The sequence below is a fragment of the Mirounga angustirostris genome, unplaced genomic scaffold (genome assembly GCF_029215605.1).
Source record: "Mirounga angustirostris isolate CCGP_5_RB_7025 unplaced genomic scaffold, mMirAng1.0.hap1 SCAF_10, whole genome shotgun sequence".
Classification (NCBI taxonomy): domain Eukaryota; kingdom Metazoa; phylum Chordata; class Mammalia; order Carnivora; family Phocidae; genus Mirounga; species Mirounga angustirostris.
The window spans coordinates 58,891,107-58,916,830 of record NW_026991718.1 but is presented as its reverse complement, the minus strand read 5'-3'; the positions used below and the strand labels follow the sequence as shown (position 1 = coordinate 58,916,830).

The 25,724-nt window shown below is 36.6% G+C and overlaps 2 protein-coding genes and 1 pseudogene across 3 annotated transcripts in view; 2 read left to right on the top strand and 1 right to left on the bottom strand.

The window, feature by feature from the left end:
• The window catches only part of COMMD1 (copper metabolism domain containing 1), a 205,029-nt gene that overhangs the window by 76,239 nt on the left and 103,066 nt on the right, over positions 1 to 25,724 (top strand). The window contains exons 2-3 of one of the 2 annotated variants that reach the window (XM_054509856.2): positions 4,855 to 4,972; positions 15,137 to 15,418. In XM_054509856.2, the coding sequence (XP_054365831.1) occupies positions 4,967 to 4,972; positions 15,137 to 15,418 (288 nt within the window). In that variant the 5' untranslated portion in view covers positions 4,855 to 4,966. The remainder of the gene's footprint in view (positions 1 to 4,854; positions 4,973 to 15,136; positions 15,419 to 25,724) is intronic. The other variant, XM_045884917.3, reaches the window with a different exon arrangement.
• B3GNT2 (UDP-GlcNAc:betaGal beta-1,3-N-acetylglucosaminyltransferase 2) overlaps positions 15,282 to 25,724 on the top strand; it is a 216,109-nt gene continuing 205,666 nt past the window's right edge. The window contains exon 1 of the mRNA XM_064572458.1: positions 15,282 to 15,418. The gene's annotated coding sequence lies outside the window, so the exon portion shown is untranslated. The remainder of the gene's footprint in view (positions 15,419 to 25,724) is intronic.
• On the bottom strand, positions 19,420 to 19,768 carry LOC123850677 (mitochondrial import inner membrane translocase subunit Tim8 B-like; annotated as a pseudogene).

Genomic DNA, 25,724 nt, shown 5'->3' with positions numbered 1-25,724 from the left:
GTCTTACTACATATTTTTTAAATTTATAGTATTTGTCATCTATTATTTTCATATAAATAGCATCATACTTTATGTGTTTGTGTGCATTTGCCTTTTTTTTTATTATTGTTCAGCATTCTGTTTGTACTCTATCCATGTTGATAGATATAATTCTAATTCATTTACTGAACTTCCTAAATGGAATCATAAAATCTATACTCTTTGTATTTGACTTTTATTTTAGCATATCTAAAATTTATGCATGTTATATCTGTCAGTCATTTTTTAAAAATAGACTACTTTTTAGAGCAGTTTTATACAGAAAAATTGGGTGGAATGTACAGAGAATTACTTTATAGCCCCTCACACTCCTTCTCCTTGCAATATCCCCTATTATTAGCATCTTGCATTAGTGTAGTGTATTTGTTACAGTTGATGAGCTGATGTTGATTACATTATTATTAACTAAAGTTAATAGTTTGCATTAGAGTTCATTCCTTGTGTTGTACATTTTGTTGGTACATTCCATCTCTACAAACCTATAACGGGTTGTGTCCACCTTTATAGTGTCAGATTCTGTACAATATACAGAATAGTATTACTGCCTAAAAATCCCTTGTGCCCCACCTATTCATCCTTCTCTCTCTCTGAACCCTGGGCAGCCCCTGATTTTTTACTGTGTCACATGGTTTTGCCTTTTCTGGAATGTCATATAATTGGAATCATAAAGTATATAGCTTTTTCATATTGACTTCTTTCATTTGGTAATAGGCATTTAAGTTTCTTTTATGTTTTTTCATGGCTTGATAGCTCTTTTTTTAAATTTATTTTTTATTTTTTATTTTAATAGTACTGAATAATAGTCCATTGTCTGGATATACTACAGTTTATCTAGTCATTCCCCTACTAAAAGACATCTTGGTTGCTTCCAGGCTCTGGCAGTTATGATTAAAGCTGCTATAAATATCCATGTGTAGGAGCGCCTGGGTGACTTAGTTGTTAAGCGTCTGCCTTCGGCTCAGGTCATGATCCTGGGGTCCTGGGATCGAGCCCCACATTGGGCTCCCTGCTTCACGGGAAGCCTGCTTCTCCCTCTCCCAGTCCCCCTGCTTGTGTTCCCTCTCTTGCTGTGTCTCTCTCTGTCAAATAAAAAAAAAAAATCCATGTTTAAGTTTTTGTTTGGATATAAGCTTTTAACTCATTTGGTTAAATACCAAGGAGTGTGATTGCGGGATTGTATGGTAAGAATATGTTTAGGGGCGCCTGGGTGGCTCAGTTGTTAAGCGTCTGCCTTCGACTCAGGTCGTGATCCCGGGACCCTGGGATCGAGCCCCGCATCGGGCTCCCTGCTCCGTGGGGAAGCCTGCTTCTCCCTCTCCTACTCCCCCTGCTTGTGTTCCCTCTCTCGCTATGTCTCTGTCAAATAAAAAAATCTTTAAAAAAAAAAGAATATGTTTAGTTTTGTAAGAAACTGCCAATGTCATCTAAAGTGGATATTCCATTTTGCATTTCTACCTGTAATGAGTAAGATTTCTTGTTATTCCATATCCTTGTCAGCATTTTTTGCTGCTTTTTCTGCATCTATTGATGTGAACATGTAATTTTTCTTTTTTAGCCTGTTGATATGATGGATTACATTAATTGAATTTTGAATATTGAACCATCCTTGCATAAATCCCAGTTGGTTGTGATGTATAAATCTTTTTAGACATTACTGGATTCGATTTGCTAATAGGTTGTTGAGGATTTTTGTATTTATGTTCATGAGAGATACTAGTTTATGGCTGTTTTTCTTATAACATCTTTGTCTGGTTTTGGTATTAGAATAGTGCTTGTCTCATGGAATGAGTTTGGAAGTATTCCTTCTGCTTCTTTTAAAAAAAATATTATATTTATTTATTTATGAGAGACACACAGAGAGAGGGAAGCAGAGACAGAGGGAGAAGTAGGCTTCCCGTGGAGCTGGGAGCCCCATGCAGGACTCGATCCCAGGACACTGGGGTCGTGACTTGAGCCAAGGGCAGATGCTTAACCAACAGAGCCACACAGGTGCCCTATTCCTTCTGCTTCTATTTTCTGAAAGAGTGTAGAAAATTGGTATAATTCCTTCCTTAAATGTTTGGTGAAACTCACCAGTAAACCGATCTGGACCTGGTACTTTCTGTTTTGGAAAGTTATTAATTATTGATTCCGTTTCTTTAATAGACGAAGGCCCAGTCAGATGATTCATTTCTCCTGAGTTTTTGTAGACTGTGAGTTTCCAGAAACTGTTCCATTTCTTCCAGGTTATCAAATTTGTAGGCATATAGTTGTTCATAATAGTCCTTTATTATCTTTTTAATGTCCATGGGGTCGTTAATGATGGCCCGTCTTTCTTTTCTAATGTTAGTAATTTATTTCTTCTTCTTTTTCTTAATTTACCTGGCTAGAGGTTTATTACTTTTATTGATCTTTTTGAAGAACCAGCTTTTGGTTTAATTCATTTCCTCAGTTGATTTCCTGCTTTCAATTTCATTGATTTTTGCTCTAATTTTTATTATTTCTTTTCTTCTGCTTACTTTGGATTAATTTGCTCTTCTTTTTCTAGTTTCCTAAAGTGAAAGTTTAGATGATTCATTCAGATTTTTCTTCTTTTCTAATATATGTATTCAGTGCTATAAATTTCTTTGTAACACTTGCCTTCATTATATCCCACAAATTAGGTATTTTCATTTTAAATTTGTTTAAAATATGTTAAAATTTCTTTTGGTATTTCTTTGACATATGTGTTATTTAAAAGTGTGTTATTTGGGGCACCTGGGTGGCTCGGTCAGTTAAGTGTCTGCCTTTAGCTCAGGTCATGATTCCAGGGTACTGGAATCAAGCCCCACATCGGGCTCCGTGCTTAGCCCAGAGTCTGCTTGTCCTTTCCTTCTCCCCCTGCCCCCTGCTCGCATGAACTCTCTCTCTCATTTGTGTTTTCTCTCTCAAATAAATAAAATCTTAAATAAAAGTGTGTTATTTAATTTCCAACTATTTTGGGATTTTTCAGCTACCTTTCTGTTACTGATTTCTAGTTTAATTCTGTTGTTGTCTGAGAGCAGACATGTATGATTTCTTTTTTTAAAAAAGATTATTATTTATTTATTTGAGAGCGAGAGAGTATGAGCCGGAAGTGGGGGGTGGGTAGAGGGAGAGGGAGAAGCAGACTCCTTGCTGAACAGGGAGCCCAACACAGGGCTCTCTTCTAGGATCCTGAGATCATGACCTCTGCGGAAGGCAGGTGCTTAACTGACTGAGCCATCCAGGCACCCCAGACATGTATATCTATTCTTTTAAATGTATTAAGGTGTGTTGTGTAGCTGAGAATGTGGTCTATCTTGGTCAGTGTTCTGTGTGAGGTTGAGAAGAATGTGTATCGTGCTGTTGTTGGATGAAGTACTCTATAGATGTCAATTAGATCCAGTTGATAGTATTGTTTATTTAAACTGTGTTCTGCGTACTGGATCTTTTAATTACCAATAGAGGGGTGTTTAATTCTCCCACTATAATAGTGGATTCATGTATTTCTCTTTGCAGTTGTATCAGTTTTTATACCATATGTGTTTTACACCAATTAAAAGACTGAGACTATTAGAGTAGATGAAAAAAACAAGACTCAACTGTATGTTGACTATTAGAAACCCATTTTAAATATGACACATATTGATTAAAAGTAAAAAGATGGAGGAAGATATATCATGATAACACTAATCAAATGAAAACTGGAGTCGCTATATTAATTCAGATAAAGCAGAGTTTATTTATTTATTTATTTATTTAAGATTTTTTTTATGTATTTGAGAGAGAGAGCACAAGAGGGGGGGTGGGGCAGAGGGAGAGGGAGAAGCAGACTCACCACTGAGCAGGGAGCCCGATGCAGGGCTCGATCCCAGGACCCTGGGATCATGACCCAAGCCGAAGGCAGGCTCTTAACTGACTGAGCCACCCAGGCACCCCAGCGTTTATTTATTTTTTAAGATTTTATTTATTTATTTGATATATATATAGAGAGAGTGAGGATGAGCAGGGGGAGTGGCAGGCAGAGGGAGAGGGAGAAGCAAGCTCACCCCTGAGCAGGGAGCCCAGTGCAGGACTCTATACCAGGACTCTGGAATCATGACCTGAGCTGAAGGCAGATGCTTAACTGACTGAGCCACCCAGGCACCCCGAAGTAGACTTTAGAGCAAGGAAAATTGTTATGGATAAAGAGGGACATTACATAATAATAAAGGGGTCAAATCTTCAAGAAGATGTTAAGGACATCTTCCTCAACATGTATGCACCTAGCAGCACATTGTCAAAATACATGAAGCAGAAAGTTGTAGAACTGCAAGGAGAAATAGACCAATCCACTATTGTAGTTGGGAGACTTCAACACCCTGCTATTCATAATAGACAAATCCAACAGTTAGACGATCAATAAGGACATAGTTGAGCCAAACAGGTCAATCAGTTAACTAGATCTAATTGACATTTATAGATTGTTTTGGTGGGGGAGGGAGGGAGAGATGAAGAGGTAGAACACAAGAGGTTTTAGAGCAGTGTAACTATACATGTTGTTTATACTTTTGACAAAACTTATAGAATGTACAACAAGAATGAACCATAATGTAAACTATAGACTTTGGTTAATAATGATGTGTCAGTATTGATTTGTCCTTTGTAACAAAGTACCACACTGATGTGGATATTGATAGTAGGGAAAGCTGTATGTGCATGGGTGGAGGGATTATGGGTATATGGTAACTCTACTTTTTGGTTAGTTTTGCTGTGTAAAGTTTCTTAGTTAAAAATGAGAACAAGTGCATCTGGAACCTAGTAATTTCTAAAGGCGTTTTCTGGTTTATTTTTCAGAGAGGTTGCCATTTTTATTGAAAAACCCGAGGCAGAAGTGTGTGTCATTGAAGCATTCATATTAGGTGATAATATGGAATCACTTTGCTCTGATATATGAAGTTTACATTGTATGGAAGTATGTATTTCACTAAATACCATTATTCTGTGTTTGTTTTAAGCACTGGGCCTTTGTTTGAAATACCACTCTAATAAACTAGAAGTTTAATGGAAAAAGCTATGTTTTGTCTACCAGCAAATAATAGGAATTCTCTGTGGTTTAATCTTTAGTGCCAACTGTAAATACTCTTGCTTTCAAGCAGGAAGAAGAGATTAATGATTGTATGTAAGTATTAAAATAATAGACTGCTTTAGGACTAAAATGCTTTGGGGTTGATTAATATCAAAGTTTCCAATTTTCAAATATTAGCCTTTTAATTTTAATTACTTAAATAAGTAATATACTTGATAATGAGCAGTTTATTAAAAAAGGGCATCATTCAGTTCAGTTGATCATTTATTATTTGTTTATTATTTTATTTTTTGATTTAATTTAACTTTAAAGATTTATTTATTTATTTTAGAAAGCATGAGCAGGAGGAGCAGAGAAGGAGGGATAAAGAATCTCAAGCAGACTCTGCACTGAGCCCGATGTAGGGCTCAGTCTCATGACCCTGAGATCATGACCTGAGCCAAAACCAAGAGTCAGATGCTTAACTGACTGTGCCACCCAGGCGCCCCTTTTATTTATTTATTAAAACAATAGCAGTCATTTATTTAGCTAATGAATCTGAACTTTAGGCAGAACTCAGAGGGGAAGGCTCTTTTCATAAGGTGTTTACTCAACTGGAGGCTGTCTGATCCACTTCCCAAAATGCATCATTAACTGGCTATTTGGTGCTGGCTATTGGCTGGAAGCTTAGTGATAGACTGAGGGCTGGAGGCCAGAGTCCTTATGAGATAGTCTGTATGAGCTCCTTATAGCTTAGTACCTGGGTTCTATGAGCAAACCTCTTACAAGGGACAAAATGGAAGTTGCCAGTTTCTTAAAACCTGAGCCTGAAAATTGACACAGCATCATTCTGCCATGATCTTTTTTGAACTTTTTTTTTTTAAGGACTTTAATTTTTATAGTAGTTTCAGGTTCACAGCAAAATTGAGCAGAAAGTATAGATTTTCCATCTGCCCCTGTCCCCACATATGCACAGCCTCCCCAACAATCAATATCCTGCACCAGAGTGGTAAATTTGTTATAGTGGATGAAGCAACGTCACCCAAAGTCCATAGTTTACATTAGGGTTCACTCTTGCTGTTGTACATTTAATGGATTTTGGCAAATACATAATGATGTGTATCTACCATTACATTATCATATAGAATAGTTTCACTGCCCTAAAAATCCTGTGTTCTGTTTATCCCTTTCTTTCCCCCCAACCCCTGGCAACCATGATCTTTTTACTGTTAGAACTTTATAATTTTGCCTTTTCCAGAATGTCATATACAGTTGATCCTTGAACAACAAGGGTTTAAACTGTATGGGTCTACTTACTGTGGGTAACGCAGATTTTGTACAGTACTGTAAATGTGTTTGCTCTTCCTTAGAATTTTCTTAATAGCATTTTCTTTTCTCTGCCTTACTTTATTGTAAGAATATGGTATATAGTACATATACAAAATATGTGTTAATTGTTTATGTTACTGGGAAGGTAAGGCTTCCAGTCAGCTTTAGGCTATTAGTAGTTAAGTTTTTAGGGAATCAAAAGTTATATGTGGATTTTTTATTGTGCTGGGGGTGTCAGTGCCCCAACCCCTGTGTTATCGAGGAGTCAACTTTAGTTGGAATTGTCGTGACATTTGGACAAGCAGTCACACAGCCCGTATTCTAGGGATTGGGATATAGACTCTTAACTTTCATTTGGAGAGGGGTCAAGAATATTGTAGCCAAGTTTTAAAATTGTCACATTCTATATTTCTATATTGTAAATAAGGAAACCCAGGTGCAACAAGACTAAAAGATTTTCCTGCAGTCAAATGAGTAGTCAAGACCAGGTTTTTTGGGAGTCCAGATTCACTCATTCATCATATCTTTACTGATCACCTACTATGTGATCAGTCACTAGCTAGGACCCAGTCACTATGCTAGGACCTAGAGATTAAAGATAAACAAGTGGGGCAAGGTCTGTGCCCTCTAGAAGTGCTCACATGTTAGAGTGAGGTATGGGCCTGGCAGTTCCCCTACATTGTGATAAATACCACTAATTTACTATGCAGCCTACAAAGTAACATCTGTGTTAAAGCCTGAAAACAAGGTAGTGTCAACAAAAGGGGTTGAAGGAACAGCAACTAAGATGTTCTAGGCAGAAGGAACAACATAGGCAAAGATCCAGAGGATAGTGAAAGAACAGCCGTTTTATGAGCTAAAATGAGTTCAGTATGGATGGAGGGAGATGGAGTGGGTGGAAGATTGTAAGAGGTAGGGGAAGATGAAGAGACACAAAGCTAGAGAGGTAGAGGAGGTACCTGTTTATGATTCACCTTGTAAACCATATTGAAGAATTAGAACTGAAATCTGGAAGCTAGAGAAGTCTTTACAGGTTTTTTTTTTTTAAGATTTTATTTATTTTGACACAGAGAGAGACCCAGCGAGAGAGGGAACACAAGCAGGGGGAGTGGGAGAGGGAGAAGCAGGCTTCCCACAGAGCAGGGAGCCCGATGTGGGGCTAGATCCCAGGATCCTGGGATCATGACCTGAGCCAAAGGCAGACGCTTAACGCCTGAGCCACCCAGGCGCCCCCAGGTTTTTTTTTAAATTAAGCTTTTTATTTAGAGATAATTATAGATTCATATGCAGCTGTAAGAAATAGTAGAAAAAGATATCCTTGTACACTTGAGCACTTCTCCCAATGGCAACCTCTTGTAAAACTGTAGTACTTTCTGGGGCACCTGAGTGAGTCAGTTGGTTAAGCATCTGCCTTCAGCTCAGGTCATGATCCCAGCGTCCTGGGATCAAAGCCCCACATCAGGCTCCCTGCTCAGCGGGGAGTCTGCTTCTCCCTCTCTCTCTGACCCTCCCCCTGCTCATGCTCTCGCTTGGTCTCTCTCAAATGAATAAATAAAAAATCTAAAAGAAAACCCACTATAGTAATAAATTGACATTGATTCAGTCAGGATGTAGAACTTTCCATTACCAGTAGGATCCCTCATGTTGAAGTTTTATAGCTATATTCATTTTCCTCCCACCCATCCTCACCCCTTCCTTTATTTTCAAACAACCGATAATCAATTTATTAAAATAATTGATAATACCTGCAGTGGTGACTTCAACCTTAACTCCTGGTTAAATACTGATGGAAGTAATCGGTTTAACAGTTTCAGAAGGACTGTGGGAGTCAGTGAGTCCCTTATGGATCCTCATCTTAAAAAAAAAAAAAAATCATCTTAGATTCTCCAGCCTAAGGAGTTTTTCTTATACTGATTCTGAGTCCTAGTAGGCATCTGAACTGGTTCTTTTTTTCTTTGAGCATATACCTTATCCAGAGATTTTACACTGTGACTGGTTAAGGTAATTCTAATTTGGTGTGTCAACACCTCCAGTTCCACAGATGTCTTTATAGTATTTTTTCAAAACCATGGCTGTTATGTGGCTTCCAGACCAACTTGTTCCTGGGCAAGCGTGAACAGTGGTGAGTCAGAAGCAGGAGACTGTGGACCTTATCTCTCCTGTAGCTGTGACCATGTCTTTCTCAAAGCCCTCACTCCTTTTTTAACCCCTGACAACCACTAATCTGTTTTCCATTTCTGTAATTTTATCCTTTCAAAAATATTATATACATGGAATAATACAGTGTATAACCTTTTCTGATTGGCGTTTTTCATTCAGCGTAATTCTCTGGGAATTCATGCAGGTTGTGATAACAATGGTCCAGTTCCTTTTTATTGCAGATAAGTATTCCATGGTATGGATGTATCATAGTTTATCTAACCATTTACCTGTTGAAGGACATCTGGCTTATTTCTAATTTTGGGGTATTACAAATAAGGCTGTGGGAAATATTTGTGTATTAAAGCTTTTTCTGTGGACCCAAGTCCTCCTTTCTATAGGATAAATTCACAGAAATGATATTGCTAGGTCATATGGTAATTGTATGTTTCATTTCTTTAGTAAATTGACAGACTTTTTCACTGTGTGTGTACCATTTTACATTCCCACAAGCAATGTATGAGTGATCGAATTTCTCTATATCCCTGGCAGCATTTGGTTTTGTCACCGTTTTTAAATTGTAACCATTCTAATTCATTGTGGTTTTATTTATTTTATTTAAATATTATTTTAAAAAAATAATCTCTACACTCAATCTGGGGCTCAAACTCATGACCCTGAGATCAAGAGTCAAATGCTTTACCAACTTGAGCCAGCCAGGTGTCCCTCATTGTGGTTTTAATTCACATTTTTCTGATGGGTAATGATGTTGGACATTTTTCATGTACTTATTTGCCATTTATATATCCACTCTGGTCAAATGTTTCTCATCTTTTGTCCAGTTTCTAATGGGATTATTTATTTTTTAATGTTAAATTTGAAAGTTCTTTATATATTTTAGATATTAGTCCTTTGTCAAATATTTTGAAATTTTTTCTCCCAGTTTGTAGGCTGTCTTTTCCTCCCTTCAGTGTTTTTTTTGCACAGGACAAAGTTAATTTTGATAAGGTCGAATATAGTAGTTTTTCCTTTTATGGATCATGCTTTGGTGTTGAATCTAGGACCTCTTTGCCTAGTTCTACGTAGATATCAAAGATTGTCTTCTATTAAAAAAAAAAATCTATGGTTTTGTATTATATCTAAGCCCATGATCTATTTTAAGTTAGTTTTTATATAAGTTAGGAAATTTCTGTTGAGGTTCCTTTTTTTTTTAACTTAAGTATATCTACTTACTTAACTACCTTTTGTTGAAAAGGCTGCCTTTCTTTTCTCCATTTAATTGCTTTTGTACCTTTGTCAAAAATCAGTTGTTCATGTTTGTGTGGGTCTGTTTTTGTGTTATTCTATTCCATTAGCTTATGTCTCCTCTCCGCTGTACATACTACAGTCTTGATTATTGTAGCTACATCTTAAGTCTTGAAATGAGGAAGACTGATTTCTCCCACTTTATTGTTTTTGTTTTCAAAAGTTGTTTTTATCTATTCTGTTTCCTTTGGCTTTCCATATAAATTTTAGAATAATTTTGTGTATATATACAAAATTTCTTGCTAGGATTTTGATAGGAATTATATATATATATACACACATATATATAATTATCAGTCTGTTTCTTTTCTCTGAAGTAGCCATGAATAACTTGGCGTGGGTTTACTTCTCCTCTCTCCTACTACCTTTTTTGTGTTTATTTGAAATTTCAGTTTCAGATTTATAGTTATTAATTTTTAACATAAAAATTGTTTTTGGATCATCATGTTCCAGTCAAGTATATCTTTAGCATAATGCTGATCTATGTTGACTAGGAGACCAGCAGTTTCTCTAAGCTGTCTACCGTCAGTGACATAATGTGGCTTCACTCAGTGATTATATTCTAGCAGCAGCAGTTTTGCCAAAAATAATAATATGATGGTTTACATTTTTATTTTTTATTCAAATTCTCCCTTTCCTCTGATTTCATAGCCTAAATTACCTTTGGCTCAGAGTCCCTTGCTTAGCAAGGCTAGATTAGGCAAACAAATCATCACTTTGGGATTATTTTTTATCTTTATCTAGAAGTTTATGGTTTGTGATATACATGAGAGGATTTTGTAAAGAAGTTGGTAACTTTAAATAATTCTAGACTTTATGTTGATCTGCAGCATTTATTATTTTTGGCTTAAAAAGTTGTTGTTAAGGTTGTGAGTGCTTTTTAGAACATGAATTCTAGGGCGCCTGGGTGGCTTAGTTGGTTAAGCGACTGCCTTTGGCTCAGGTCATGATCCTGGAGTCCCAGGATCGAGTCCCGCATCAGGCTCCCTGCTCAGCAGGGAGTCTGCTTTTCCCTCTGACCCTCCCCCCTCTCATGTGCTCTCTCTCTCATTCTCTCTCTCTCAAATAAATAAATAAAATCTAAAAAAAAAAAAAAAAGAACATGAATTCTAGGGATTGTGTTAGATGCTATAATTGCAGAGATAATGTAGACCCTGCCCTCACAGATTAGAATCTGTTGGGTGAAATAGACTTGTAAACAGATAATTCCATTACATTGAGGTAAGTGTGATGACAGAGATATTAGGGCATTTCTGGAATAGAAAGGGGCCCTTACCTTTTTAGGGGAGGAGGAATATTGGAGAAGCCATGCTTGAAATGAGTCTTGAATGGTAAATAGGAGTTAATCTGGTGAAGGACATTTAATCTGGTGGAAGTTAATGTGATGGAAGGACATTTCAAGCAGTTAGAATAATGGACAAAGACACATAGAAAGAAGTAGCGTGTTAGGATTTCTCGTAGGGGAATTTCAAATAGGTTAGTGCTGTGTGAATGACAAGTGAGGAAAGCAGGAAGCTGTAAGATATAAGGCAGTGGTTCTCAAACCTATTATATCCATTGTTTCCTTTCTATAGTAAATATTTTCTCTCTTTTTTAAGATTTTATTTATTTACTTATTTGAGAGAGAGAGAACGAGCGGAAGGGGAGAGGGAGAAGCAGACTTGCCACTGAGCAGAGAGCCCGATGCAGGACTCGATCCTAAGACCCTGGCATCATGACCTGAGCCAAAGGCAGACGCTTAACCTACTGAGCCACCCAGGCACACTATAGTAAATATTTTCTAATCCCCCTTTATTTATTCTTAAATAGAATTTATGTATAATTATAATTCATATATAATAAAATTAACATGCATAATTTCTAACAAATCAACATCATGACATAAATCTAATATAGTCAATTTATAATAAAATAATTTGAAATAATGTATTTTAAAATGTAAATATTCAAGCATTACTGCATTAGAACATATAGTGAATCAAACATATACTTGTACCTATATGTAGAATCCCTGTGAATGTGCAACAATAAACACAGACATATAGATATATTGATAATTCAGATATTTTAACTGGTATTGCCATTGGTAATGAGATTTTCCAAAATGTTCGACAACTGTTTGTAAAGTTCTGACCAAACTAAAGTACAAATTATATTACTTTCATTCCTATAAAATTTGGTATTTATTAAAATTGCAAAATATTTTTTATGAAAAAAAATTAATTTCTAGGTTCGGGTAATTATAAACAGGTTTTTCCACATAATGTTAGATGGGACGTTACCAAGTCATGTGGGGCATGAGTCAGTTTGTTTTGTGGAATGTTCTTGAGCAGGGATTGGTAAACTACATCCCAGAGCCACACTGCCTATTTTTGTATAGCTCATGAGCTAAGAATCTTAGGTTTGTATATTTTCAGAGTTGGACCAAAAAAAAAAAAAAAGAGGAATATATAATAACAACTTTACAGAAAGTTTGTCAACTCATTTTCTTGAGCATTGTAGGATGCCTACCATTCCTAGGTCCTGCTCACTAGATGCCAGTAAGCACTGCAATCACTATGAAACCAAACACAGCTCCAACATTTTTCAAGTTACTTTGGAGGGCAGTACTACCTTGTTGAGGACCACTACCCTAGATGATCAGTTTTCAATATTTTATTCCTCTGTGACACACTTAACAGTAATATGCATGATTTATTCTGATGTAGGTTTCTTGTGTTTGTAATTTTCTTTTTTTCTTCTATTCAAGGAAACAGTTAAAATGAGGCAAGAATTGTTAATATAAAGTTAACCTTGAAAACCCTCCCAATTTATGTTGTTAAAAATAAATTTTACAAACTTTAATTCTTTTACTACTAATAATAACATTATTTGTAACATAACTTACACAGGAATTTTTACAATTGATAACCACTATAGCAGGTAATAGCCAACTGTTGGAAACCTTAACACAGGGAAATGATAGTATCCTATTGTCATTTTATTAATTTTTTTTCTTTTTAAAAGATTTTTAGAGATAGAGAAAGAGTGCGAGGAAGAGCAGAGGGAAGGGACAAGCAGGCTCTGCGCTGAGTGCCGAGCCCAAAGTGAGGCTTGTTCTTAGAACCCTGAGACAATGACCTGAGCCAAAATCAAGAGTCGGAGGCTTAACCGACTGAGTACCCAGGTGCCCTGACATTTAGATTACTTTGGTGGGGTATAGAAGATAAGAGTTGAGGAGGTACAAGGTAGAAGCCTAGTTTAGGTACAAGAGAGTGATTGCTCTCAAGTACTCAATACTGGGTAGTAGGGACAGAGCAGAAGGGACACATTATTAGAGAATTATTTCAGATACAAGAATCAGTAGAAGTTGATGAACAAAATGTTGTAGGCTTAGTTCTTAACCTTTGTTGCTCATTAGAATCATTTGGGAAGCTTTTAAACAGTGCCACTGCCTAGGCCCTGTTTTAGAATTTTTAGAAATCAGAATTTCTGGGATAGAGTCTGGGCATTGATATTTTAAAAATGTACCTCATGGGGCGCCTGGGTGTACAGCTGGTTAAGCATCAGACTCCTGGTTTCAGCTCAGGTCATGAACTCAGGGTCATGGAATTGAACCCCCACATGGGGGCTCCGTGCTCAGTGTGGAGTCTGCTTAAGACTCTTCTTTCCTCTTCCTCTGCCCCTCCCCCTGCTCACTCGAGTTCTCTCTCTCTCAAAATAAGTAAATCTTAAAAAAAAAAAAAAAGTACCTCATTATTCTAATGTGCAGCCAGTGTTGAAAACCACTAATTCAAGTTGTGGAGGAGGGGGCAAGAATCCGGAATAAGTGAGTACCAGGCTGCCAGCTGAGGCTCCTGGTGGATAGAGGTGGCATGCCTTGAACAGTGTCTATTCCATGGTAGCTATTCAAATATTTCTTGAATAAATGAAAATTGATGACTTTGGACTTGAACCACAATCAGTTCCTTATTTAATTTCTGATTATTCTAAATTTGGATGAATTGATCCCAGTTCAATATATTATTGACTGGGACCCAACCAAAATAAATTGTTACAGGTGAGGTTATATCAAAATAGATACCTTCATATGATTTGAGGAAAAGTATGATATGAATCATCTACGTTGTGATGTGATATTGTGAAGCAAAGTGCTAGTAGAAATAATTTGACTTAATTATAGTATATTATACAAGTTGATGTTTCTGTTGAGTGGCTTAGAGAATTTGGGTGTTTATGATGATGTTTATTTGAATTATACTGTGAAATATCTTTATCAAACGTTGTTACATTTATCATATAGTTTTTTTTTTTACATTAATTGAAGAATGAAAGGCAGTATGTTTGTCTGTCAGCCCCGTCCTACTTCCTCTACCTATACTATGCTTGTATACTGTCTTCACACTCATTGTTCTCAGTGCTACTGCCCAAGTTTAGTCAGAACGGTTGGTTCTAAATGATAGGAATATAGCTTAAACTATCTTGAATAGTAAATCAAATTTTTTGGTACCTGAAGGTGGAAAGGATGCTGAGATAGCATACGGAATTCAAGGAAGGTTTACAGGAACCAGGGCCTTGGGGATTATAGAGCAGGGATATCACTCCTTTAGAACCCACTCTCAACTCTGCTTGGCTTCATTCTTTTTATTGCAATCAGGCCTTTGCCAAAAGATCAAAGAGAGCAGTCTGCATCCTAGCCTCATGTTTTTCTGATACCATGACCCCAAGAGGCAAGACCATTTCTTTTCCTGCTCTAAATTAGGAGATTGATTTGGATCAGCTGTTGTGTCCAGAGAAAGGAGGATAACTATGATTTGTCTGGTTTGGAGCTCATGCCAACCCCAATGACCAGGGGAGGATAAGGAAATACCAAAGAAGAGGCAAGGAAAATCTTGTCTTGAGACCACATCATTAACAGTCACTGTCCTCTCGAAGGCACCATTGCCACAGACCTTTGATGATTTTCCACTTCAGTTTATGTAGCAGCTTACTGTTCTCAAAACAGCAATGGCGGGGCGCCTGGATGGCTCAGTCAGTTAAGCGTCTGCCTTGGGCTCAGGTCATGATCCTGGAATCCCAGGATCGAGCCCCATGTCGGGCTCCCTGCTCAGTGGGGAGTCTGCTTCTCCCTCTTCCTCTGCTCCTCCTCTACTCGAGCTCACTCTCTCTCACTTACTCTCTCTCTCAAATAAATAAATAAAATAATTAAAAACAGCAATGGCAATTTAATAGTCATTCAAAATATGATCTGTAGTTAAGAAGCTATCTTTTTCTATTTACTTACCAAATTCAAATTTATTTTTTTTTCTGTCATTATAGTCTATTGCATCTGCAGACATGGATTTCAACCAGCTGGAGGCATTCTTGACTGCTCAAACCAAAAAGCAAGGTGGGATCACATCTGACCAAGCTGCTGTCATTTCCAAATTCTGGAAAAGCCACAAGACAAAAATTCGAGAGAGCCTAATGAACCAGAGCCGTTGGGACAGTGGGCTTCGGGGCCTGAGTTGGAGAATTGACGGCAAGTCGCAGTCAAGGCATTCAGCTCAAATTCACACCCCTGTTGCTATAATGGAGCTGGAAATAGGGAAAAATGGACAGGTAAATCAAACTTTAATTTCCTTTTGTAAACTATATTTCTCATTACATGTTAGCTATATATTCAGATTGATTTTATGTAACAGTCTTCTTTGCAGAGATAATAAGAATAATAGGAAAAGACCCTGTTTCCTAGAATCCCTTTTCAGATATGGAATCATCTGAAAATTTGGATATTCCCAGTTTTGGATAGAATCTGGAAACCAGCCTCATGGTCCTGGCAGTTACCTCAGAAGTACAAAATGGGTCATTGAGGTGATTGCACAGAAGTTGGCTACTACTCCATTTTGGTTAGATCTCAGAATTCTTGGCATTTGGTCAGAATCTTTAAAGCAATGATAGAGATGCTAAATAAAGAGCAGAAATTGAGATTAAACAACACAGAACAAAACTGTCTCACCCAGTCATCTTTTTTGGCAGTGTGTCTTAATTACAGTATTTGTTCCTAAAGACCCTAAGTGTGCTATCTCTATCCTTGAGCCCACAAATAATTTTTAATTTGATCTTGATTATTTACAAAACAGTCCTCTTTTTCTTGCAGTTTCCATCGTCATTATAGCAGATGATTTTGGCATCTACATTGTTTTTCTTGAAGTCATTCAGTTTGTGCTTCAGATAACTGCCATATCAGACTTTTAATGACCTGGTGTATGCCTTTTGAGAAAAAAAGAAAAAAGCAGCAACCCATAATTGGGAAGAGAAAACCCAGATCACTGAATTAGCTAACTAGATTTATTTTCAGATAAATAATCAAATAAGTGCTTCTGTTACATCCTATAATAGAAATTTATTTTTTTTCTACAGATGAGAGCATTTTTTTAGCTGTCAGTTTCCCTTACATATTCCTTTCTTAAGTTTCTTAGGATTTTTCAGTGTTTGTAGTTCCATAATAACACTAATTTTAATTTAAAAGGTAATTCCTTTAAAAAATAATTCTTTTTCAAAATACATTTGGAGAATCTTTTATACAGTTATTGTAAAATAGTGCTATTGCCTTTTTTGACTTTGGTTTGTCTGACCCTAAAGTCCATTCTCTTAACCGTCATATATGGTCTTCCTCCTACTGTTCCTAGATCAAAAATCTGACAGATTACAAAGGTGTGTTATGTGATAAGTATACTTGGATATCTAAGTTTCACTAGCCATTTATATAGGCTATTCATTTTTTATTTGGTAGTAGTGATTATTTCATTTTGTCTTTAAGTTTTTATAATTTGGGTAGGAATATGAAAACATGCATATCTATTTTAAGATATTCCTAGAAAGCTGTTATAATACTTCTTTAACTTGAGCAGGGTCGCCTGGGTGGCTCAGTCGGTTAAGTGTCTGCCTTCGGCTCAGGTCATGATACCTGGGTCCTGGGATCGAGCCCCGCGTTGGGCTCCCTGCTCAGCAGAGAGCCTGCTTCTCTTTCTTCCTCTGCTGTCCGCCCCCCCCTTGCTTGTGTGCTTGCTCTCTCTCTCTCTGTCAGATAAATAAAATAAAATTTTTAATAAAAAAATACTTTAACTTGATATTTTCCTATTATTTCTTAAACTGCCTTTTGATTTTAGTAACTTATATCATCTGGATTTATTGGGTATCACCACAGGGATTTTTTAAATCTACTTGAAAATCTTTAAACTTTTTCTTTGATCTTGTTACCCAAAGTGGCATTCAACTGTCTATTTTTTTAAGTGTAGAATGATTTTGCCAACAGTAAATCTAAACCTCACTACAAATAATGTTGGCTAGCTTCAGGGATATTTTGTGATCAATTAGAACGAGTTGGTAAATTTTTTTTTAAGTGGCCAGATAGTTTGTGCTTGACAACCGTATAGTTTCTGTCATAAGTACTCAACTTTGTTGTTGTAGCTCAAAAGCAGCAACAGACAATATGTAAATAAATGGACATTGATGTTTCTAGAAAGTTTACCTATCACAGTATAATCAACAGATCTTAGAAGTCAGAGAGTCCTTAAGCACTTACCTGGTGAATTACACAGGTGAAGTAGTCTATCCCCATTTTCTAGAGAAGGTATCTGAGATAGATATGATTTCCTTTAGACAGAGGTACTATGTGGTAAAATGAAAACTAAAATGGAAATCACTAAATTGATTTTTTTTCCCAAAAACCATTGATACCAACGTCTAGGAGTCAAAAAAACATGTTCATAATAAAATAAGGTAGTCGACAGCATTGATACTGAAATTGCTCTTTAACCCACAAAATCCTTTGACTGCAAATATATTCTTAAGAAAAGTTGTAAAGAAAAAAGTAAACAATAATACAACCTAGGCTGGCAATAAAACATACAGCCCAAATCCTACAGGAAATGTTTTTGTGAGACCTGGATCCTTGGTTAGTACTTCTGTCAGCCTCTAAGTAAATATTATTTATGAAGTACTCCACTATATCAAATTTCCAGTTTTTAGAACATCTATGGGCAACAAAGTCAATGTTATTTTCATATGTAGACATTGAATGAACTTGTGAGAGAATTAATGATTCTAAGATACTGAGAAGTTGCTTCCAAGAAGAATGACCAACTTTTTTGAACTCTGTGTGTGTGCATATGTGTGTATTGATATACCCCAAAGTAACTAAATTACTGTCTTCAGTTTATGTCATTTTAAATCAGTTGTTCTCAATGATAGCTGCACATAAGAATCGCTTGTGGGGCTTTAAAATTTTTCATGCTTATGACGGTGTTGAGACCAATTAAATAAGAATCTGTGGGGATGGGACCTGGGTATCAGTATTCGTTAAAGTTAGTGATTCCAATATTCATCCAGAGTTGAGAACCACTGTATTAAAGGTAGCCAAACAATGTGAAGTGTAAATAGAGCTTGGTATCAAATTTTTACAGTGAGAATTCAATATACGTTGGCATAGTACTTCTAGTTACCATAATGTATGGAGTGCTTGGGGACTCTCTTCAGGAACTAGATGTGGTAGTGGTGGGTTTTTTGTCTTCCCTTCTCTATTTAAATTGCTTTCTCCTGCTAGTTTGTGTTACTTCTTTCTTTAGTCCAAAAACTACATTTGGTGATCAGTGACCAAGTACAGGCACTGGCTTTTTTCTATTAACACAATATAATAAACTTTTGGAAGATGAGGAAGCCGAAGTAATAGAGAAGTAACTAAAGCAGTATACATTTATGGAAATCTACAGAGCTAGAGAAAATGAGTATGAACTAGTGAACTAATTACTTTTCTTAGAATGTTTTTCTCCAACAGAAATAAAAAATTTTGCAAGAATAAAACATGAATTCAATGGTGAAAGAACATAGAACACTTTGAGGTGAACATTTCATGTACAAAGAAAAGAACAAGTGCTTTACTTGTACAGTTGAGATCCTATCATATTTGGGCATCAGTCACTGAGGGTCCCCAAGCCTTGAGGACTATTGGAATCTGGTATGTGTCTTTAGAAAAGTTTTGTTATTTAATATACTTATTAACTCCATGTTGTTTTCTTCTGGAATGTAATTATCATAGAATGTCTTCTTTTTTAAATAGTAACTTTTGGGGGGATAATTTATATGTTTAGTGAAGTCTCATTTATGGTTATTTCTTTTTTAAAGATTGAATTTTGGTATTTTATAAAGATGTGTTGGTTTTTCCTTTGTGACTTTTTTTTTTAGAATTTATTTATTTTTGTTAGTAATCTCAACACCCAACATGGGGCTCGAACTCACAACCCTGAGATCAAGATTTACATGCTCTTCTGACTGAGCCAGCTAAGCACCCCTTTTTTGTGACTTCTTGTTTTTCAAGACCAATAAAACATTTTGTGAGGAAACATTTAGCCACAACCTCAGTGCTGAACCGTTTAGTGACAAATTGTTCCTCTTATCTTCCACCAAATTGTTCTTTCGTATACATTTTGAAGTGCCCTGCCTGTAGAGATCAGAAATACAAAGCTCTGTTTCTTTTTGCCTTTCTAGAAATGGCTAATGTTACTGCCTTTTCTAGACTAGGATTTAGTGTACCAAGCACTCCTCTAGGTTTGGGTCTGTTTTCAGCAGACGTAGGGAAGACAGCCTCCCCTCCCCTGCCCTTCAGTCTGCTTCATAACAAGTCCTTTGCTTCTTCTGTCACTCTCCCTGGGGATGGCCCACTGTTCTTTCTCTACAGTCTGGGCAGACTGACTGGTGATAGCAAGAGTAGTGTCAGTGAAGCAGCCCACACAGCTGGAGAGAGAATTTTCAGTGGGAGAGTCTAGGCGATTCTCTGGCTTCTCCACACATTCATCCCAGCACAGCTCCAAGATGTGATACACCTGTGCAGTGAACTGCATGCACCTTTTGTTGTTTGGCTGCCACCAGGTGCTGCAACTCTGCTTCATGTGCCTCACCCAGGTCTGCCATTATCCTTCTAGAGCTTGGGTGATTAATAACCAGTTTATTATTATTATTAACAGCTGAGCTCTGTTATACCACTGTAGCTTCACCAGCTTGAGCAATGCCACCACAACTCCCTGGTTTGTGTCATAGGAAAAGAAGCAAAGATTAAAACACATACACATTCTCTGACACTCTTTCTCACTTACATAAACATGTATGTACATACATAGGTTTTATGTGTGTGTGTATAAATATATGGAGAAATAAAAGGATAGGGGCACCTGGGTGGCTCAGTCAGGCATCCAACTCTTGATTTCGGTTCAGGTCATGATCTCGGGGTCATGGGATCAAACCCCACTTGGGGCTCTGTGCTTGGTGTGGAGTCTGCTTGAGATTCTCTCCCGCTTTCCCTGCTCACACTCAAAACATACATACGTACATACATACATAAAATCTTTTTTAAAAATGAAATATAAGGATAGAATATAGAGAATAAATAAAATGCCATTGTTTTTATCAATGCTCAGTCACCATTTTAAGATGATATTGCCTTACTCCAAATACCTACCAAGGGGAGCTTAGATATCTCATTTGGTTAGATAAGCTGTAGTGGTTGGCCTATTTCTGGTAATTCTTATATTTAAGCTTGTTTTCACTTTTAACGATATAATAAAGGATAACTTCCACAGAAATTAGTGAAGGTAATGTAATAAACCACCTTTTGTCACTAGGGATTGATGAAATTTAACAACTTGGGGATTATTAAATCAGTTTAGAATGGATTTTTAAAAATAAACTTTTCATTTTATATTTTATATCAGGTTTAGAACATGGAGTTTATTTAAACTTTAGTTCTGAATGGGCCAACCCTTTTTTGTAGCTCTAAGGTGTGTTTCATAATAGTTTGTGTTCTAAAGTTGAGGTCCTAAATTTACAGTTCCAAGATATCATTTATAGAAGACAATGCCTAAAGTCTGTAACCACACAGAAAAGAAGAATAAGAAGTTTTGTCTCCCTTGAAAGCCACTGTGATTTTTACTTTGTTCATGTTTGCTAAAAAACAAACATGGAGATCTAAAGCTTAAAATTTAAATTCTAACTCTGAATTAGCTATTTGCAAAAAAATACCTTGTACAGAGGAAATGTTTACCAAAATAGAAAAAAAAGTTGCAAAAAAAGCTTTTACTATTATAAATTAAAATGGATAGTTACATAACAGAATAGTTATAGTTAATGGGGGAAAATGTAAGTTTAAAGTGGTCATCTAATATGAAAGATTAAAATCAGAATTATTCAGTAGTTGATAATTTACCAATTGAAAAGTAGACATTTTGAGTATGTTTTATATATTATACTTATTGTGTAATAAGTGGTATTTCATATTTTTGATGTGTTAAATATTAGTTTGCTCTACTATTAATGTAGTCCTTGGTTTTCTTAGCCAAGTCGTTGTTTAAAAATTTATACAGTGTTTTGCATTTGCATTTATTTTGGTCTTAAGTAGCAGCCTTTTGAGATTGCAGTTACTTGACCCATGAGCATTTGACCTACTTGAGTTCTCTTTTCTTTGAAACACTTGTCCTTCCAGGATACCACATTTGCCTGATTTTCCTTTTAGCTATCTAGTCTGCTCTTTTCTTTCCCCCTTTTAGATCTCTTTTGCTGGCTCCTTCTCATTTCCCCAACATCTAAAAGTTGGAGTGTCCCTGGCCTCAGGTCCTTGGTCCTCTTTTCTTCTTATGTACAACACACTTCCTAGGTTATCCTATCCATTTTCATGTATTTAAATATCATCTATATGCTAACAGCTCCTGAATTATATCTTCAAACTAGATTTTCCCCCTAAATTCCAGATATATATTTATGACATACTTGAGAATTCTACTTAAATGTGAAGAGGGTATCAAAAAATTAAATATGCCCCAAATTAAGTTCCTCATAAGCCTCCTAAACCTGTTCCTCCTTCATTTTTTTCATCTCAGTTAGTGACACATCCATTCTTCCAATTTATATCCTTTCATTTTCTCACACCCACATCAAGTCCATCATCAAATCCTGCTAGGTTTAATTTTAAAATATGGCTTAAATTTTACTACTTCTCACTAACACCCTCCCTCCCCACTATTCTGTTCAGATCACCAACACTGCTCTCCTAGATCGTTAACAACATCCTCCCAACTGGTGTATTTACATCTGCTCTTTAACTTATTCTCAACACACAGTAGTATATCCACAGAGCAAATCATGTATTCATGGCTCTTATCTCATTAGTGATTTCCTATCTCAATTAGATTAATAGCTCTTTCCCTTACTCACTCTTCTCTAACTAGACCCAGTGGCTTCCTTGCTGATTTGTGGAACATGTCAAGCATGTGGAACATGTCTTTGCATTTGCTGTTCCTTCTCTCTGGATTGATCTTCCCTCAGATATCTGCAATAATAGCTTTTCCACTTTCTGACATCTTTTTTTTTTCCTAATTCACCTTCTCATTAATGCTTTCACTGACCATCTTTCTAAAAGTTCAGTCCTCCACTTCCTGCTTTATTGTTTAAAACTTCATTGAGCCATAATATCCATACAATAATCTGTATCCATTTGAAGTGTCCAATTTGATTAATTTTGGCTGGTGTATACACTTGTAAAATTACCACTATAGTCAAGAGGCAGAATGTGTCCATCAGCCCCCAGAAGTTTCCTTGTGCCCCTTTATAGTTCATCCCTCTCTCTACCCCAACTCCTAGGAAACCAGTGATGTACCTTCTGTTATCATAGATTAGTTTTTTTTTTTTTCTGTATTTTTTCTTCCTGCCACTTATTCTAACTAGCATACTGTATATTTTGTTTTACTTATTAATCTTGCCTGTGCTCCACATTAGCATATAAGGGGGCAAGGATTTTTAGTGTTTTGTTCACTGATGTATCCTCAAGGTCTAGGATGCTGTCTGGCACGTGATGTTCAGTAAATATTAGTTGAATGAATAAATGAATCACTGAATCCATTATTTACGAAGCATCTACCGTGTGTCAGACTCTCAATAGGTGTTGGGGATATATCAGTGAACAACATAGACAAATCCTTTATCTTATGGAGCTGACAGAAAAAGAAAAATAATAGTAATTAGTGTAAGAAAGTATACCAGAAACTGAAGAACCTTACCAAAGCACAGAAGAGGGAATAACCCTCTTTACCCAGGAAGTTAGGGAAGGCAGTTGTGAGCAGGTGACATTTGCATTTGATTTCTCTGACAACTTCAGCTCTCCTATTCAGAGCTGAGAGTCATGAACTAAGAAAAGTTGGTACAGGCAGTACAGATTCCTTAGAGTTTATGAACATACCACTTGCATTTAACAGCTAGGTACGACCTTTGGTAGGGTTTAGTACAGGTTCCTGATGATTGTCATTTCTTTTTTTATCACGTCCTACATGTTGGTTTTCCAGTTTCTCAACCCACAGGCAGTAAGAAATAGCAAGAAGTAAATTGACAGAAAAATTATTGCAAGCAGAAGTAAGACTCTTAGTGCACTGGTCTTAGCATCACTGAATATCAGACTCACCCAGGAAGCTTTAAAAAATTATGGATACCCAGATCTCACCTCAAAGTAAGGGGCTACTGCTTTAGCTTGAGTGAGGAAAGGCTTTCTGAGGAGGCAGGCTGATCTAGAAGCGCAAAACGCAGAGGAAACAGGAAAGGCAAGAAGTTGGCTTTGGTAAGAAATTTGGATTTTTATTCTAAGTATAATAGGAAATAATTAGAAGGTTTCAAACAAAGGAATGATGCAATGTGATATGTTCTTATAGGATCACTTTGACTCATGTGTGAAGGATGGATTATAGCACAGTTCAGAGTGAAGCCATGACACCAAGATCCCCACCCTCCCCCCCGCCCATATCACTGAGGTTGGAATTGGTTTTTTGCACATTAAAAGCAATTCTCTTTTTTGCTTCCAAATCTCTGTGTGATAATATGTAGGTAAAATGGGATCTCAAGGTGAAAACAAAGCAAAAACCAAAACACTCCATCCCTCATTCTGTTACCAAGGTTAAGTATCCAGAATGAACAGAGTCAAAATTAATACTTCATTTCCAAATGGGATTATGTAGACCTCTGATAATCTCCATTCCACATTTCCACCTCTGTTCCACAATTTTGACAGTTCTCTTCCTTTTTAAAATTCATTGTAACATGTTTCAAAATTTGTTTGTCAAGCCTAGGGATAACATAAAAATCAGTATTGTGCCCCCTCCCCCCAAAAAAATTGAAGCCAGGAGAACATATGGAGTTATTGTACTGGTCCAGGTGAGATGATGTTGGCAGAGCAGAGGGAGATAATTTTAGCAGTCAAGGTAGAAAGAAGTGAGCAGAGAGAAGAAATGTTTTGAATGTAGATGAGTTGCTTTGAGATGAGTTGGAAAGCATGTGGAAAAGGAAAGAAAGTGAGGAATTAGCAATTACTCTGAGTTTTTTGCATGTATGTTAGTATAAATTGATGATCCTTGTCTTTAAATAGTCTTATTGCTAAGATGACCATCCAATACAGAACTTGAGTTTTTTGATAGCTATAATTAGCCCTTCCACTTAGGAAAAAAAATGAATTAAAAGTAATGATTTAATATTTGGCAGTTAAAAAAATGCTGTTTGTGCTGAAGTAATTTTATTTTTAAACTCCAATTTATAAAGAGATGCATTTGAGATTACTGAGCTTAAATTTTTCCTAATAGGCTTTGAAAGAAATCATTGTATTTATGATATGCCCATTTCTGTATGTATGTTATACTTCAGTAAAATGATTTAAAGAGGGAGAGAGAGATTTGAGTGTTTGTCTTTGTAAGCTCATGACCCTGTGAGAATGGGGCTTTGGCACTGCTGAAATCCTCAGCTTCTGACTAGTAGCCTGCCAACAGAAAGCCTCTGGTGTTGGACTTCTTTCAGATTGTTGCTGTTCAGACTCTCTGGTTCTATTCTTGTGGACAGATGGGGTGCTTGAAAGGAAGCCAGGAAACCAAGCCTTAATAGGACTTGGAAATAATTTTTAGATGTAAGTTCTTTATGCTGAACTCGGGGTGACAGTCTATCCTCCTCAGCAATGTTGAAACTGCTTGTGTTTGGCTAGTATTTGTATATTGGCTGGTTGGCTGTGGGCTTCATTCCATGTATGCCACATCTACTGCCAAGATGAATGTAGAAGACCTCTGGCCCAAGCTCATTCATTCTTAGCTGTTGTTTTTTATCGTGTAAAATATACATAACATAGAATTTATCATTTAACCATTTTTAAGTGTAGAGTTCATTGGTTTTAAGCACATTCACAGTGTTGTGTGAGCATCACTACTCTCTATTTCCAGAACTTTTTCATCATCCCTAACAGGAATGCTACATCCACTGAACAATAATTCCCCATTCCTACCTCTCTCTGGCCCTTAGTAACTTTTATTTATTTTCTGTATCTATGAATTTCCCTACTCTAGATACCTTGTATAAGTAGAATCATACAGTATTTGCCCTTTTGTGTCTGGCTTATTTTGCTTAGAATAATATCTTAAGATTTGTCCATGTCATAGCATGTGTCAGAATTTCATTCCTTTTTAAGGCTGAGTTATATTTCATTGTATGTACTGACAGATTTTATTTATCCTTTAATATATTGATAGACATTTGAGTTGTTTCCACCTTTTGGCTATTGTGAATAATGTTACTATGGACATGGATGTACAAATATCTGTTTGAATCCCTGCTTGTAATTCTTTTGGGTGTATACCTAGGAGCGGAAATGTTGGATCATATGGTAATTCCGTGTTTACATTTTTGAGGAACTACCAAATTGTTTTCCACAGTGGCCGCACCATTTTACGTTCTTTCTAGTAATGCATGAGTATTCAAAATTTTGCACATCTTTGTCAACACTCCCTCCCTCCTTTCCTCCCTTCCTCCCTTTCTCCCTCTCTCCTTCCCTCCCTCCCCCTCCCTCCCCTTCTTCCCC